The sequence below is a fragment of the Osmerus eperlanus genome, chromosome 21, assembly GCF_963692335.1.
Source record: "Osmerus eperlanus chromosome 21, fOsmEpe2.1, whole genome shotgun sequence".
In the NCBI taxonomy this organism is placed as follows: domain Eukaryota; kingdom Metazoa; phylum Chordata; class Actinopteri; order Osmeriformes; family Osmeridae; genus Osmerus; species Osmerus eperlanus.
This window is the reverse complement of record NC_085038.1, coordinates 5,661,439-5,679,441: the sequence shown is the minus strand read 5'-3', so window position 1 is coordinate 5,679,441 and position 18,003 is coordinate 5,661,439. Positions and strand designations below refer to the sequence as shown.

The 18,003-nt window shown below is 40.1% G+C and overlaps 2 protein-coding genes across 2 annotated transcripts in view; one reads left to right on the top strand and one right to left on the bottom strand.

The window, feature by feature from the left end:
* The window catches only part of lrp1ba (low density lipoprotein receptor-related protein 1Ba), a 68,686-nt gene extending 63,295 nt beyond the window's left edge, over positions 1-5,391 (bottom strand). The window contains exon 1 of the mRNA XM_062447573.1: positions 5,307-5,391. Coding sequence (XP_062303557.1) covers positions 5,307-5,391 — 85 coding nt within the window. The remainder of the gene's footprint in view (positions 1-5,306) is intronic.
* Positions 5,392-8,823: 3,432 nt separating this feature from the next.
* kynu (kynureninase) lies at positions 8,824-16,956 on the top strand. The gene is made up of 13 exons (XM_062447442.1): positions 8,824-9,322; positions 9,736-9,856; positions 10,292-10,374; positions 10,949-11,010; positions 11,104-11,175; positions 11,329-11,403; positions 11,864-12,010; positions 12,526-12,624; positions 12,764-12,837; positions 12,971-13,023; positions 13,224-13,309; positions 13,453-13,683; positions 13,840-16,956. Exons 1-13 carry the CDS (start codon positions 9,130-9,132, stop codon positions 13,966-13,968), a joined length of 1,425 nt encoding a protein of 474 aa, XP_062303426.1. The 5' UTR covers positions 8,824-9,129; the 3' UTR covers positions 13,969-16,956.
* Positions 16,957-18,003: the final 1,047 nt, after the last annotated feature.

Sequence of the window (18,003 nt, the reverse complement as noted above, 5' to 3'; positions counted from 1 at the left end):
GTGGCTGAATAACATTTGACGTGTTTCGAAAATGCATGCACAAGAAACTACAGGAGATCAAAGCATCTACTGATCCTGTCTCAAGTAGCTTAGGATCTCTAATAAAGGTCTCTCTAAGGACAATAGATTGTGTTGAGGGCAGTGGTGGTGAGAGTTGAAACAGTGACAGCCCTGCTCAGGAAGTACCACTGGGCCAATTAAATGCAATTTGGACCACTCAGAGTCTCATCTTGCGGCAATACAGAATGAATGAACATCTCTGAAACTTCTTAAGCAAAATATCCTTTTGATTTCAAGTCATAAACAAAGCTGCTAACAAACCCTGTTGAGAGTCGACATCATGCAACTTCTCAAACGGATTGATAAGGAGCAACTATAGAACTTCTGGAATGTTCAAACTTTGTTCTGACCTTCCTTTCCAAGACAATGCGAGCCGTTTCATCACCTGCCTTCCAGTATAACATAGCGAAGAGCATATTAGCATAACAGCAGGAAGTGTTACAAGGTACCTTCATGAGTGCGCTATTATGAGCTTGGTTACAGACCCCCTGTTGTGCAGTGGGCAGGACACCTCATTTCATAAAAGCAGCAGTCTCTGTACATTTCGCAGCTTTCACAACAAAACCTAATCATTTGTGGAGTAAAAACCTGAGAGTCTACTGCTGATGTTGAAGTTCAAAAGGGAGCATTCCACTTTGTAGTATCTCCTCATCTCAAGATGAGGCAGTTTTTTTATGTACAACATTGATGAGATGCATCATTCTCAGCTTGAACCTTCCGGGTTGACTGTGGATCTGTTTGTTTGACAGTTTAGATAACAACACCAACATTACTATACAGCATGTCATTAGAATGTTCAAGAGCTGAAACTGTTTCAACAATGTAAGGATCTTTAATATGAATGTTAATGTTACAACAGACCTATCTTGAATGATTCAACACAGAACTCCCACATTATTGCTGGTCCAGCTCCTGAGGCATAGTGCCCATTTTAACTTCAGTGCTGCCGTTCATAATTGTGTCAAATGATAGGGCTATACCTATAGTAAGCCTACACAAGATACATTTTCATTCCAATTTCATTAAGTCTGTATTAAGAACTTGAGGCTTCTCGTGGCTACATCTTAGAATTCACAACACCAGGTGCTTTCAGTATGTGAGCAACCTTCATTTTGGCATAGGTCACTTGGTCCCAGTCGCATGAGCAGTTTATCACCATAGTATAAGCACATTTTTAATGGTGTTGTTTTCTATTTAGGAGGCCAAAGACAAGTGTCAAAGCAGCCTCATAATCCACAAAAACCACCCCCAGTAAGAATATATTAATAATGTATGGTTTTATCTTAAAATTCAGTGGATTTCACAGCCAGGCCGCTTCATATTATTTCCCTATAAAGACACCTTTGAAATTCTAAATGCCGTATGCCATTTGCTTTTGTTTCATTTCCCTCCTTTGCATATGATGGTCCAGAGTTTTTGTCAGGACACCAACTAATTTAATGTACACAAACACACAGACACATACTGTTGTATCCCCATAACAGTAGCACTTTTCAGATTGCAGACTAATGGGCCTTGGGTACAGTATCTTTTGATGTCCTGCTGAAATGATACAATACAATGACACATTTAAAAGTAGGACCCAATCCAGTATAAACATCTATCTTGCACTTGTAAATAAATATTATCCTTCCAAAACTCAAATTAGTAATGTTCAAGACCTATGCTTTTGAGTTTCAAACCTAGAGTATGTTCTCTAGTTAAATATCTTGAGACAAGTTCTAGGCACAAGCATTCAATTGATTAATGAACATTTACAGTACAACTATTGGGAGCATATAGAGAGCATTCCATTGTTGTGAAACTACTGTGTCATCAGCATCCAGAGAGGACAGTCTCATTGATACAAAGAAAGGACTACAGTATTTTCACAAATGTATTCATTGTGTGACAGCAGAATTTATGTTTCTTTTCAAGATAATTCTCAATATCACTGACAACAAGGAAGCAACAGACAGCAGTATGACACGCTCTGAAAATGTGAAAAGAGGCATTCTGATTTTGACAAAGATACAAAGTTGTGACCTTATCAAGTTTTTTGCTTGCAAAGAGCGCATAGAAATTTGTCTGACAGACGTATTAGGAAGGAAACTAAAATAGCAGTGCATACAAATGTGAACGGTTGAAAAATGTCCACATCATTGGAGGGTGGAATGTGTCATTAATATGTGAATCACTGCTACGGTATTGTAAATTGAGTAACAAGCCACAGTAATGGAAGTATGTTAATCTGAATTTGGGGCAGAATCTCCATAAGAATTCAAGCATCATCCTTCCTTTAGAGGACATTCAAAACCTGTAGATGCCTCCTCTCTCAGTCACAGTGTCGGGAGAGAGTGAATTAGGCCTACTTCGCGGATGTCCTGGTTTTTCCTCCTGTTTAAAAAGATAATTACCAGAAAAACATTCATGACGATGTTATAGAGTACGTCCCTCGTTTTCCAATGCATTTGTTCCATTGGAGAACCAATATGTCTTTCAGAACCCTGTCATGATCTTAAATGAATCCATAAAAGCCACTTTGCGGCCCATTTCGCAGTTAGGCTGTTGGTGATTAATCTTCTCTTCCTGAGCACTTGTAGAGACCCTTTTTGGCTAGTCACCACGTTTTCTCTCCGCTGTACTCCAGGCAGCCTTTTCTGCTCCTCAGCTGAGAGACTAATCACCCGGAGGGTTGGTAGAGGGATGCAGATTTCAATTACACTGAATTTAGCAACCGTTACACTTTTTCCACACTAATACGATTCAATTAACTTAAATTAGTTGATACCCTTTCCAGACAGGCCGACTGATGTAAAGACTGCATGTTTCCCAGGTCCTTCACAGAAACTGTTATGTGATTTACGCACTTTTACAAAAACCTACAAAAGGTCTTGCAGACTTTTCTTGTGGAAAAAAAACAACTACAGCTATAGTATTCCAGTTTCAAAACTGCTTGAGGCATAGTTTTTCGGCTAATGTGTTTGTGCATCGATAGTTTCTTTGTTGATGATAAGCGGATAAAGGTTCTGGATAAAGAGGTTTGTGTAAGCTGATCCTGAATACGTTTGGCCTATGTTCCCTCGAAAATTTACTTTTCCCCTTTGAGAATGATGTTTCCAATCAATAATGTCCTGGGAGCAGATGGTGAAACAATGATTATGAAGTCAATAACAGACACCTCAGTGCTGGGGATACATATAAGTCTTTTGAGGGGGTTAGGTCATGTGCCAGTATTATCAGATGGCCTCAGTTAGTCCCATGTCAAGCCCACAAGGCTTGCATGTGGCAGTGAAAACCATTTCATCACATTGGCACTCCCTCCTTAAACATATTGGCCATTTCCACTGTTAAATTGTATGAGACATGCAAGTCGTTCACAAACCACCTCTTCCATCGCAAAATAGGAGTGAAACACATGGCTTTGGAAATGGCACCGAATGTCCTGCCAAGGTAAACGTTTTACTGAAAAATGAGAAAGGTGAAATGAGAAAGTACCATGATGTGATTGCTATAGACCAGGATGCTTTGCAGCCAGACCGTTGGGTTCTTCTGGGGTTTGTGCCACTCCTAGACGGGCACCAGCTGTGCTGTCACAGAAAAATGCACTGGATTTGTTTGTTTTTTTCAGAATCTGTGCTTGAACACAGTTTTTCATGTTTACAGTGTAATACTGTACACACTGAATAGTACAGTATTATAGGTTTTACGGTATGTGACAGCTTGCAGCTGAAACCAATATAGCCAGCCATTCAATCCTGTGATGCTTTAAATGTGACTGAATATAGTTTGAATCCTTGTAGGTTGTTTCCCCGCATCTATAAAGGTCTCTTGAATTGACTGAAAGTGCAAGAACAGCACCCTCATGCAAACTCAGCATATCTGACAGTGCTCTTAAAAAGCTGCTGAAAGGTCTACAAGGGATTCTGTATCCACATGGGAGCATTTAACCATGATGGTGACTTTAACTGGGTAAGTTTACTATAATCACTGTCCAGATTCACATGAATAGTAAATGTAAAAGTGTAACAACAAAATAAATCAGATGACCTGAGGAATTACTGGGAATAGTTTCTGCTTACATTAAATACATGAAACAAATGTGACCTGTGTTTTCAAATGTCCCACATACAGTGAATGTGGAGCAAGACAATGGCACCAATGTCACAGACACCTATGTTAACATTATCCAGTGATGATTAATTATTGTCTGACAAGAGCACAAAGTGACCCACTTGGAAAATAATTAGCCAAAAGTGGGGAAATGGGGCAAAAATGAAACATCAACATTCTCATTTGATTGAAATGTGATGGATGAAAATAATGCTTGTGAAATCATAACCAGCAGGGCATGTTAGATGAGTGCAACAGTTAAAAACTTTACAAAAAATGCCAGGAATTAAATGACATGTGTCAGGACCATGGACAGCACTAGACGTCTGCTGCCATAAAGATCTAATAATCACTTAAACGAAAGCATGACTGAAATGTTATAGTAATCTATTTCAACATGACAGGATAAACATATTTTTTTGGTCAAGAATCGTTTGGATTCCGGTGACATTAAAACCGATTTGATTTACGAAGTGGCAGCTCTAACACTAATATGTCATGTAATTACACCTAATTTCACCTCAAAATGACTTCATTCCAAAATGAGACATTATATTTTGGTTATTAAATAAAAGGCGGAATTATTTTGCTGCTGCCTCTTATGATGGGGTTTTGTATAAGCATACGTAAATACATGTGACCCTGGAGCTTGTAAACTGCTATCTGCATTGTTAAAGTCAGGTTTATTGTTGCTATAATATATGCCAGTCCAGATCACATTTTGAGAAGACTCTTAAACGTTTCAACACTACAATATTACAATGACACACAAGTCACAAGTTCAGCCAAACGTAGTATCGACTTAAATCTAATAAATTATCCTGCATGCCCCTTTTTTCAACAAATAAGTGCGAACTTGATGTTAAAGTTTAAAACACACAAAACAAAATAAAAAAAACACCTTTGCCGATAACTGAACGGATGTGGGTTCGTCATTAAGGTTTCGTTGGCTGTTAACGCAGAAGCTATATGCAAACATTGATGTAATTGTATGTGAATTATGCTACTGTGGTTAAATAGCATCCTTACTACATGATTATTTGAGTATGAGTACGCAGATGTAGCTTCACCCTCATGATCCAATCTCCCCAAACAACCTTTGAGGCGCAGCCACACTACACAGAAACTTGCACCAGATATTGGAAACGACTTACCTTGGTCTGCCCCGGCAGTTGTTAGCATTTTAGCAATAGGAAATAACCCCGAAATAGTCAAAAATGCCCAAAGAAAGTCGCACATGGTTGCACAGTGAAAGCTGACCGCAACACTTCGTAAACGCCCTTCCGAATGTTGTAAAAAGCAACCTGAAGTCCTTTCCTGCAAGTCAGACGCGGTCTGTTCTGTGGACCCGTGGAGGAATTCAAGTAAAGTAAAGTGATGAGGATCAGACAGAAGGTAACCACATCAAAGAGGGAAGGATGGCGGCCACATGTTATTTTAACAGTTTTTAAATATGAAGGTAGACTAGATTAGCCTACATAAAGTCTATTGTCAGTGGAAATATGACACAGTTGCCGATGGTAGCGTTTCGCGAGTGCATGTCTGTTATTCAGAGTGCGTATAAGTGTGTGTGTGTGTGTGAGAGAGAGAGAGAGAGAGAGAGAGAGAGAGAGAGAGAGAGAGAGAGAGAGAGAGAGAGAGAGAGAGAGAGAGAGAGAGAGCATCCATAAACCAAACAATATCTGAAATATAATACTGTAAACACCTTGTAAGGACCAGGCCATCTCTCATGCTTTAAAGTGTGTTTTATTTATATTGTTTTATTGAAGGTAAATGATAAGTAATGGGATGTCTTTAACTTGTATGGCTTGAACTACTTTGCTATTTAAATGCCTCTGCTGCCATCTACAGTCCTCACAAAATATCATGTGCACAGAATGAGATGACAGCAGATGAACCAGAATCATCCTTTCAATTGAGAAAACAATACAGAACATTTGGGCAATTCACTGAAGCACTGTAGGCCTCGTGAATTCAGAGGTTTTCCTAGACTAACCACGTTAGAATTGTCATGTCAGTCCAGGATCATCTGAAAATTAACAGTTTCTGTTCAGGCAATGGTCCCCAGCTTATAGAGGGTTAACGCCTGATGGCAGTCCTCCCCTCACAACCCCTGGCAGTCCCACCAAGCCCATCTCTAAAACTCTGGAGCAGAGAACACTGGGGAACATACCCAGTCAAGGAAGAGATCTTTCACTGCTGTTGTAAAATTCCATAAATGACCATTCCATAGTTTTCCAATTCAGTCGGAATTGTGACAAAAATGTGTTCAGCCTTGTGTTCTATCGTGTCCCAGAGCTGTCAGAGGTCCCCCACTGCCATGGCCCCTGTTTGGTTACAAACCTAGTTTTGGAGCGGGGTGGTCAGGAGGCAGGCTCATGAATTTCAATAAAGGTTCACAAAGAGGTTCACTGTCCGGAGGAGTATGGAGAGTGGTTGAGAAGGGCGGTCACAGCGTGCATACAACAACCTTGTAACCGGTAGATGGTGATCGGCTGAGGGAGATGGACTGCGGTGATCTTCAGAGTAAAGGGCCCTCTTGACATAGCTCAAAAACACAATATGCTCTGACTGCTGAAAGTTGAATAGGAAGAAGCTTCTATATATCCTCGTTATTATGCCTCACCAGCATCCTGTATGACACAGGTGCTTTTTGTGTTGTCTGTGACTGTTGTGTGTGGGTGTGCTACAAATAAATGTGTTGTGAAACTCTGGCACCCCCTAGTGTATGTTATGTGTGACAGATCTTTTAGGTGTGGGCCTACAGCCCATTATCGTTGCAGAAAAGGTTAGTTGGACCTTCAGTTTGATTGAAGACTAAATCTGCTAGAGTGAAATAACTTGTAACATTGATTTAAATACCAAGAACAACGATGGGCCAAAAAACCTACATAAGCATTCAAGGTTGTTCATGTTAGGTCTCCATATGAGTGGTAACTCCATGAAAGACTGGTTCTATGCTGTGACTCTTAAGCTCAGAGGGACACTTCAGTACTGGTTTAGTTCATTTAGTCTCACACTAGGTCTGACAACGTGAAGGCAGTATTCTAAACTGGTTTTGCTTCATTTGACAAGAGTGGAACCTCATTTACAGGCACTTACAAAACTGTTTTTTGCTTTAGAGCAAGGCACAGAAAGGTGTTACCTGTACAGTTTCAAAGCAAAAACAGACATACAGGACCATGGACAGCGATAGGATAGTCTTTAAAGAATTCTTATATTAATCGTTATTTATAATTAGTAATTGTTCGAATACAATTCATAATCTCTGTTGGTCTTCGGGCAGCATTATCCGGAGCCATGGTCAGATTTACTGTGTCAGTTCTGATCTTTGGAATTAATGAATCTTTAATTAAACGAGAGACAGTTCGTTTAACAAATGTTGTGGTAGGCCTATTTTAACCACTGCAGTCCACCGGACATTTGATAGCGTTTGAAGAACGCTGACTTTTGGTCATTTAGTAACTGTTTGAGATGACAACGTAAATGCCAAAGTAACGTACTTTGTTGAAAAAACACTGCAAGGTGTATTTAAGCACACAAATCAATCAAAAATAGCTATACTACAGACAAACGCTTGTTATTATAAAGTGCAACTACATTTTGAGTCTACCTCCTCCGGTAACTTATTGTTCACACAGGCTATTAACTTTTGGCAGGGTATATCGACGAAGAGCTGGATAAATGGGCAAGACGTCGGTTTATATGCCTTTATATAAAAGGTGTCTCATAACGGGCCATTTTAATAGCTATATATGACATTTTGACCCTACTGTTGACGCAATTTGTAGTATTTGATAGGCAGCATATAGCCATTTTATAGCCTACTTTATATTTATTTTACATACCTTTCCCCTTAGTATTAGTTAGTAGTGGGTTAGACTTTGTACCTTTAGCATATTAGACTTGTTTAAACTGACACTGTTAGATTTATTCCTATAGCCTATTTTGAATGTATGCACCTTCCTGCCAAAGTAAATTCCTTGTCTGTGCAAACTTTCATGGTGATTAAAACCCCTTCTGATTCCCATTAATCTAACAAGTAGTCAATCAGAATCAGAAGGGGTTTTAAAGCCAGCTATATGCTGGCTATCAAATACTACAACTTGCGTCAACAGTAGGGTCAAAATGTCACTTACATTACGGTAAGGCCTAGTTCAGGTTGGAGATAGCGGATGCTTACCAACAACAGTTGCCATTAGTTCTTCTATGTTATTCTCAGCCCAAGCCCACGGTCGGTCTCCTTGAACATGGCCGTGAACTCCACTTGAAAATACGGAGCAAGATGTTTGCTTTTAGCATGTGTTCTCAAATATATAGCTATTAAAATGGCCCGTTATGAGACAGATTTTATATAAAGGCAGATAAACCGACGTCTTTGTCCATTTATCCACAGGTTTATAGCCTGTGCGAACAATAAGTTACTGGAGGAGGATATAGGCTATTCATTTTAATAAACTTGCTTGCTGGATGAAATGTTTAAACTTGTGTTTTGAGCCTAGAGTTGAAGCAACGGCCGGTGTTGTGCCGTTTGTCACTTTATTTTTGACCGGCATTAAACGCTACTCGGACACACTGTCAGTAGAACTATTAGTAGTAGAAGTATTTATTTTACTTTTATTTGACTAAAGCAGTTATTTCCTTAGTTTAAAAGTGGAAGTAAAACTAGACCGGACAAGAGGAAGTGAACCGTTAGACCAAATCAAATTATTGAGGAAATAACTTTGGAAAGGGCTACGATTCCTTAACTATTCATGTTCAGGGGGCAAAAATCACTGCCTGGAATCGTTATCTCAAAGCTCAGATAATGATTGGCTAAAATATTTACAGAGAAAGGTGAAAGACCACATTTCCAGCGTGTGCCACCTATCTTTTTGCGCTTTCGTAACAAGCAAGATTGTATTTCCTATCTGGAATTGCATATGTTGTTACGTAGCCTGTTCTGCACTTTTAGACCGTCTCTCAAAATACAATTTTATGTTTCCGGCAATAGTTTCAGTCATGGATCCATTTATTTATGACTTCCCCTCGGAAGTTTTCGAGCGTGTTTCTGTTTTGTTGGGCTGCAGTCCTACCTCTGAGGAAGTAGCCGCCTACCTGGACAAGCACGACGAACTGCATTTTATGCGCGATAGATTTTGGATGCCCAAAATTGGCGATCTTCCACCCTGTGAGTTATCAGTTTAAACCTGTAGTTTCTGACACACTGCAATGGTTAGGATATACCATTGCTCAACTCATAGTTTAGCCTACAGTGTTTGTGTAGTATGTATATGTGTCCTCCGGTCAGAGAATAATAACGTTGCCCAAACAGTGAGGCCCAGATCCCAGACATGGACAAAGCCTACTCCTAAAGTAAGAGAAAAATCCAATGAAGATACCCATTCAAAAATTGTTTAGTCTAGGACTAGGTTTAATAATCCTTGTCTGGCAAACTGGACCTGAATCAGCATAATTCAGATGGGTTGGCATGACGCTTGTTACTTTTGTTCTCTAATTCACGACGCTGTGCATTGGATCTTTTTTGAAAATTTCAATTGTGAGTGCTTGGATTGCGCTAATCCACTGTACATTTTGCCATAGCCGACCTCTCCCTCGTAGATGGCTCACAGGAATGCATTTACTTTGGGGGAAACTCACTCGGTCTTCAGCCGAAAAAAGCAAAGCAGTATATCGACGAAGAGCTGGATAAATGGGCAAAGACGTAGGTTTATCTGGCTTTATATAAATGTGTCTCATAACGGTCCATTTTAATAGCTAACTATATGACATTTTGACTCTACTGTTGACGCAAATTGTAGTATTTGATAGCCAGCATAACATGTGTCTCATAACGGGCCAAAAGACACATGTTTACATTTAGCAGACGCTCTTATCCAGAGCGACTTACAGTAAGTACAGGGACATTCCCCTGAGGCAAGTAGGGTGAAGTGCCTTGCCCAAGGACACAACGTCATTTGGCACGGCTGGGAATCGAACTGGCAACCTTCTGATTACTAGCCCGACTCCCTCACCGCTCAGCCATCTGACTCCCATCTCATGTTATGAGACACATGTTATGCTGGCTATCAAATAGCTTAATAACTTAATAACCATAGAACACATGCTAAAAGCAAACATCTTGCTCCGTATTTTCAAGTGGAGTTCACGGCCATGTTCAAGGAGGTCGACCGTGGGCTTGGGCTGAGAATAACATAGAAGAACTAATGGCAACTGTTGTTGGTAAGCATCCGCTATCTCCAACTTGAAGTTGTTCAAGTTGGTCAAATGTAAGTGACATTTTGACCCTACTGTTGACGCAAGTTGTAGTATTTGATAGCCAGCATAGCCATTTTATACGTTATATTGATTTAACATACCTTTCCCCTTAGTTAGTTAGACTTTGTACCTTTAGCATATTAGACCTGTTTAAACTGACACTGTTAAGATGTATTTCTACATTTTGAATGTATGCACCTTCCTGCCAAAGTAAATTCCTTGTCTGTGCAAACTTTCATGGTGATTAAAACCCCTTCTGATTCTGATTCTGATTGACTACTTGTTAGATGAATGGAAAACACAAAATGTTTCATTCTGCAGTTAACCAATGTTTACTGTAGGCCTTTTGGAGGTTATTGAACTTATTGAACTCTTGCATAGTCATGTTTTGTTTAGACTGAAGTACAGATGAAAAACCTTCAATGTTGAACGTGGTTTTGAAATGGAATTAGAAATAAGGCTATGCTGTCCAACAAGTCCATGGGGTGTATGGTGTGTGTGTACGTGTGTGTGCGTGTGTGTGTGTATGAGAGAATAGGTGCTAAAGCTGAGGAGGTGGCCTTGATGAATGGGTTGACAGTTAATTTGCATCTTCTATTGGTAAGTGTGTTTCGACTCAAATCCACCGCTGGTATCCAGTACAACAGACAGTGTAGACATTTATAGTACTTATGTGTCATTATTTCTTGACAGCTCTCCTTCTACAAACCCACTGCAAAACGGCACAAAATTCTAATTGAGGACAAGGCTTTTCCCTCGGATCATGTAAGCCATTTCATGAATCTCTATTGGACTTTTTTTGTTCCTTAAGGAACACTGCAACATAACATGTCCAAATCATGTGCTGAACTGTACTGTGAGCTGGGCCTTTTACGAGGCCAACATTTGTCTTCATGTCTGACCTTGTGAACTCTCCAGTATGCTGTGGAATCTCAAATCCAACTGCGAGGATATGGCCCTCAGCAGAGCATGCTGCTCATGGCTCCCAGACCGGTAGGGTTAAACACATCACTCAGGTTACATAGTTAGAGTTCACTGTGTTTTTGTGTGTACTGAATGTAGCTATATAGGGTGTGGGTTCGGTCAATTTTCGGTAGCACCAAGCACTTTGTGATCTTCATAAAAGCTTACGTAGCATGACTTTGCTTGCCTGTCAAGATATGCATTCCGTCCTAGTAAGAGGACTGCAAAAGAAATGTCAACAATCAATTGCATCATCATTGGTTATTTTTTAAATGGGTGCATCTTCATGATGTGCTCGCTTTATATGTATGTTCAGAATCAGAATCAGAATTCGGTTTATTTGCCATGTATGTTATACAAACACGGAATTTACTGTGGCAGGGAGGAGTAGTCCAATAAACCCAACCATCCAATAAATCTACATCATTGTAGTGTAGACTTTATCTAATCAGATTGGCGATGTGAAGGCTTGTTAATATCTATGTTGCAGGGCGAGGAGACTCTGAGGACTGAGGACATTCTAGACAGGATAGAGAAGGAGGGGGATTCCATTGCGGTCATCATGTTCAGTGGAGTCCAGTACTACACTGGGCAGCTCTTTGATATGGCTTCCATCACCAAGGCTGGTCAGAGCAAGGTAAGGGCAGAGTGCTGCACTCACACTTTTTTAGAGTAATGATTTAAAGTGGGAAATACTGACGGTTTCACAAAATAGGCCAAGAAGAAAGTCTGTATGCAACAGGATTGCTAAAACATAATTGGGTGAAAAGTAGCGGGCCGGTAAAAAAATTGAAATTGGCATTCCATTGGCCCTAAGCTGTATGCTAAACAACCATCAGATGGTCTCATTAGCTTACACAACATGTTTTCAGGGGACAACACTTTTCTTGTTTTAACAATTATTTTTGCCTATTGTATCTTAAAATGCTTTATTGTCATATTCAAACAACGTGTGTCTAATCAACACCCTTGAAAGTCAGTGAAATTCTATTTTATTGTTGGAGATAAAGAAACAAGAGCTTGGGGTTCACAGTAATAACAACACAATCACTCAGGAGACTTGATGACACATTTACACACCTGTAAACTGGCTGTTGACTCTGTTCCTGGCCCTGGGATCTGAGATGGACTAAACTGTTGTGTGTTTTCCAGGGCTGCTTTGTGGGCTTTGACTGTGCTCATGCTGTTGGAAATGCTGAGCTCAACCTTCACAACTGGGGGGTGGACTTTGCCTGCTGGTGTTCTTACAAGGCAAGCCATAGATTGTTACAGGGAAAGGCCAAAAGGCATTTGACCTGGGAAGAACCTTTGACGTCTAGTATAGCCTTACAACAGTGCATACAAGATTATTTGCAAACATACTGCTCATTTGGTTTGTGTTGTTGTGCAGTATGTGAATTCTGGAGCAGGGGGATTGGCAGGATGTTTTATCCACGAGAAGCACAAACACACCATCAAACCTGCGTGAGTTAACCTGCAGATAGTCTTAAAGAAGTTAGACATTTCATTGTTTGGGCTGTACCTATTGTGTAAGATGTAAGAATTGTTGCTTTTTCCCTGCTTGAAGCCATGACCATTAATCACTTTTTTATCTTAGGCTTTTAGGATGGTGGGGACATGACTTGAAAACACGATTCCAGATGAATAATGGTATGAGCTTTATTCTACATGTTTCAGAAATATAAATGTTCAATTAGAAAGCACATTTCAAACATATATGACTCTTGTCGGATAAAGGGCTTTACTTTTCTTAGTTCTTAGCAGTAGACATACTGCCATCCTGTGGTGTATTTGAGTATTACATTGATTTTGTTTGATCATGTATTTACTAATAATGTATCTTTCCACAGAAATGGATCTTCTACCAGGGGTCAGTGGCTTCAGGCTATCTAACCAACCTATTTTACTAGTTTGCCCACTTCAAGCTAGTTTAGAGGTAAAACTTAAAAAATAAATCGCATTATTCAAAAAGTCCATATTCCCAGATGTATTAGTATGATGACTATAATACATTTTTGTCAGTTATCATTACCAATGATTCATTCTTGCTTTTCTCTTTTCTTGTTTTCACAATACAAGGTTTTTAACATGACCAGTATGAAAGCTCTGCGCAAAAAGTCTATCCTGTTGACGGGTTACCTGGAGTACCTAATCAAACATTACTACGTCAGGGATGACACCAACCCTCACAAGCCCTACGTCCACATCATCACCCCATCCAACCCTGAGGAGCGTGGCTGCCAGCTGTCCCTGTCCTTCTCTGTACCCATCAGAGCTATCTTTCAAGAACTGGAAAAACGTGGCGTTGCTGTGAGTAGCTCTACATTTACTCATAATATCTGTCAATAGATTTTAATATACTACTAGTGGAACCCCTGACGGCCAACGTATTCCGTTGCGTTGGATCTTGACGTGAGTCCTGTTCCTCCCTCCATGTGACTCCTGGATTCCACTGTGCGTGTCAAGTGTGACATGAGGGAACCCAGTGTGCTGCGCGTGGCCCCGGTGCCACTCTACAACTCTTTCAGCGATGTCCACCGCTTCATCACCGTTCTGGGATCCTCCATGGCAGCCAGCAAGGAGCAACAGAGCTGAGGGGAGCAGTGTGTCAGGTTCATGGTGTAAGACAACATCGCCCACTTTCTATCTCAATTGTAACGTTGTGGCTTTGAAAGCAATAAAAGTGCATGTTCTTGGTCTCTAATTAATGGACATATGAATAACTTGGTTCTAAACTGTGGGGATTAACTCTAACTGCTTTATAAAAGAGGTAACTGTAAGTGCACTTTGTTAGATTGATCATGCAGGTTTTTCATTACAATGTGTGGATGCACATTTTGTGTAATCAGCACATTTCTCAAATTGTCATCATGACATCACGTTACACAAACTTTACGGAAGTCTTTATGGAATAAACAGGGTCTTCGACTTGTGATTCTTTTGTCTCAGGCTGGGTGTAGCCATTCATATTTTGTGCTTTTATTATCCCTTGTATATATCGGGTGAAGCTGCAGATAGCACAGCATGGGGTAGCAAATGGCATGATTGGAAATCTGATGAGTGATCCATCTCCTCTAAGATTACACACCTCAGTGACCAGCCGTCCTCTCCTACCAATTAACACCTACTTTATTACATGTTGGGTTGTTCCTAATGTTCCTGCGTGTTTATGCACTATTACCTTGACGGATTCCTTTTCCACAATTAGACATAATTGGCATATCAATATGCAAAAGCTAAATGGATTAACCTTCTTTAAAACTAATGAGCACCTCCATAGCCAGCTGGGGAATGGACCACAATTTGCATTTGTCATTTTTAGGGTGATATGGAAATAAATTATTCAAAAGACACTAGATATTTTCTTTTCTTGGACGATTAAACCTTAATACGGTTGATTTATGAGATATTGTTCAGTGACACTTTTAGTAACAGCCAAGAGCATAAACAAAAACCAAAGATTCACACAGTAGCATTTGAAACTTAATCTGTGAAGTGTAGCGCTACAATTCTATTAAATTCATGTCGTACGACGTGACCATAGAAGCCCATATTTGTGTTCTCTTATTGTATTGTTTGGATCCAGCTCTAGTGATAAGGACGCTTAGAGGGAGTGTGGACCGTGCTCAATACCGCCTAACCCCGATTCAATTTCCATGCATTCATTTCCAAAGTCTTTGTAATTTAATCACAGAAAGCAGCTTGGTGGTGCTGGGTTTGCTCGCTGCCAATGACTGATTTGTGGGTGTTCCAGCACACATCCTGAAAATCCAGGAGGACTCATTGATTTGCGTTCTTTGCCAGTTTCCCGTATAGAGGGGAGGGGGGAAGGGGGCTGCATGTCATCTGAATTGCCATCAGCAGAGGGTCTTGTTAAACATCTGGCCTTTGACACCAGCCAGACTCCCAACACCAGCTTGGGAGGAGCGATTCAGCTACTGTGCCAAAACTTCCACAACATCTGACAGCCTGCTTAAGTAACACTACTGTAGCTATGGGTGAACCTGGAGACTCTTATTAGTCTGGAACTGAAGCAGAAACTTCTGCTGAAACGGAAGTGGAGTAGATAACGAATCCAAAACTACAGTGTTAGATAAATGGGAATTTGTCTACAGAACTGTTAAAACGGATCGTATGGAGACGTTTGGGAAGATGTCCATTTCCACTCACAATACAGCACAACCACGTTTCGTTTCCCAGAGAAATAATGATTTCAGACATTTTTGACTACTTCCTTAATGTGAGGTGCTTTCATTAAATTGCCCCGTCTCTCTCTCTCCCTTTCTATGTTGTGTGCAAGGGCATGTTAAACTTAGCTCTCCAGCCTTAGGCGCTGAGCAGTGGAGGAGTCTGCAGGTAATAGGAATTGAGAGCTGCACGCATCAAATTTAATTACCTTAAATAGCACCCCCCTCAGGCTTATTTCCACACTTCACGTCTCTCTGATTTGACAGTTGGAAAAGGTAGCTCCAGATGCGAGGTATGGGACTTTCATCCTATTAATTAATTGTAAGGGAACCAAACCATGACTGTGACAGACGGTGACAGACCTTAAGTGACCATCCCCTCTGGCAGGTCTCTGATGACCTTGGCTCAGGAACTACATGTTTTTGGATTAAGTTCTTTACATTTGTGTTTGTTTTTGACACTGGTATTCAAACTGCTCACAATGGTACTTTTAGAACTCACACTGTATCATAATCCTGTGTATGGATGAATAACCGTTTCCCAGTTCTGATTGTTTAACTTCTTTTGTATCTCACAGGTGTATAAACTTACAGTACATACACTTAGTTTCTTTAATTTGTTTCCAAATCAGAATCAGAAAGAACTTTATAAACCAAGTGTGCTTACACACAAGGAATTTAATTTGGGTTACAGGACACCAAATAATATTTACACTGTACAATAGCTACGTTATGTACCCATAGCAATGGCATCATACAACCATATTCTGTATTTCCCAGGTAATGACACAAAGGAATTGGTTGATTAATATTGTAAAGTACACATTTGAATAGCAACTTACATGCCCTTATGTGGTACACATTAGTCTGTGTTTTGCATACAAATTTGAAATAGTTTCAAGCTGGCTTGAATCCAAGAAAAATGGACAATAACTTCTAGTTATCAAAGGTTTTCATCAAAGGCTGTATACTTTGGATAAAGGGCTTGTTTTCAGAAAATCCAATTTGAAAAAAGCCTTCATGAATAAGAGAAAATAAATCTCAATTGTGGGACCAAAAGAAAAATGTGAAATATTAGGCAATATGGAAAGGAGTGCCTAAGAAAGAAAAGGTTTTTTATGTTTTCAAACAATTTCAATCCCAAATCAGATACTATAACCTTGTTAGCATCTGAGCTTATTTCCATATTAACAACCCCTTCAGAACCTTCAAAGTGATGAATAATTGACAACAAATGAAATGTTTTGATTGTCGTCGCCACAAAGCATGTTTAATGTTTCATATGTTGCTTCCTAGCTAATTATGCAGATGACACATTTGTCAGACCCCCATCCTCAGTTGGTACCATGATTTCAGAGGGTGAATGAGAGGCAGGCTATCCACATTGTAATTAACTACTGGGGAATGCTCAATGACCTGCAAGGGAGTCAAATGGCTGCCAATTCAGGCATTGTTTAGCCACAGAAATATTGGGTAATTAAAATCCTTAAACAAGAAAGGATGCATTGTTGTGCTTATTTCTTAATAGGTAGGGACCAGGTTCATGACTCATACTTGCAACATGACCCATGGTCAATTTATGATGATCACAGACATTTTTCTTGTCATGACAGCAAACTTTGGATCCATAAAATGGATAATCTTTCATTGTCTGTCATGTGTTCCACACTATCATATGTAGACAGAACACAAAGAGAGGCACACCGTTCATATACCTTGCCAAGACTAGAGATACATTCACTAATATGAAGTGACAGGGATTGTCAGCGAGAAGGAGAGAGGGCTTGAGGTGTATACTATATGTGGGTGCATATGCACGCTCGTTTGGGGGACGGTGTGTATGGGTGTGTGTTTGTGAGGGTTTGTTTGTGGCAGATGACAGTCAGTGCCTGTTCAGGTCTGAGTATCCTGAAGACACTGTCAGGAAGGATTGATTTTCACTTTTCCGATCCATGTAAGCATTCCTGTAATACAGCTGACCCCCGAGATGCGTTACCTTGTCATTTTGAGACACAGATCAAAGAAAAGATGAGCTGGAAATAGCCAGGCTCTGACCTTGAACTCGCTGGAGAAGAGAGAAGTGACAAGGACCTCAGTACACACAGACACAAGCACTGAGCAGCAAACTATATCCTGTTCAAGGTATGTTCGCCTTAGGAACAGTAGAGGGCAGAGCAACACTGTGGAAAGAGGGGGACATATTTGGCTGACCACAAACACATTCATTTAGCTCAGTGCATTTCTCTGGGACTACGGTGTGTGATGGTTCAGAGCGTCACTTATACACTAACTGTAAAATGCGGCATGGATACAAATGTTATGTTAAACATAAAAACTGATCAATGTACAGATGATTGTATTTTGCTATCATGAGGAGAGGGTTATAGCTTGAACAACTACATGCCAGTGGTATTACCCATCACCATCACTAGATGTTTGATAT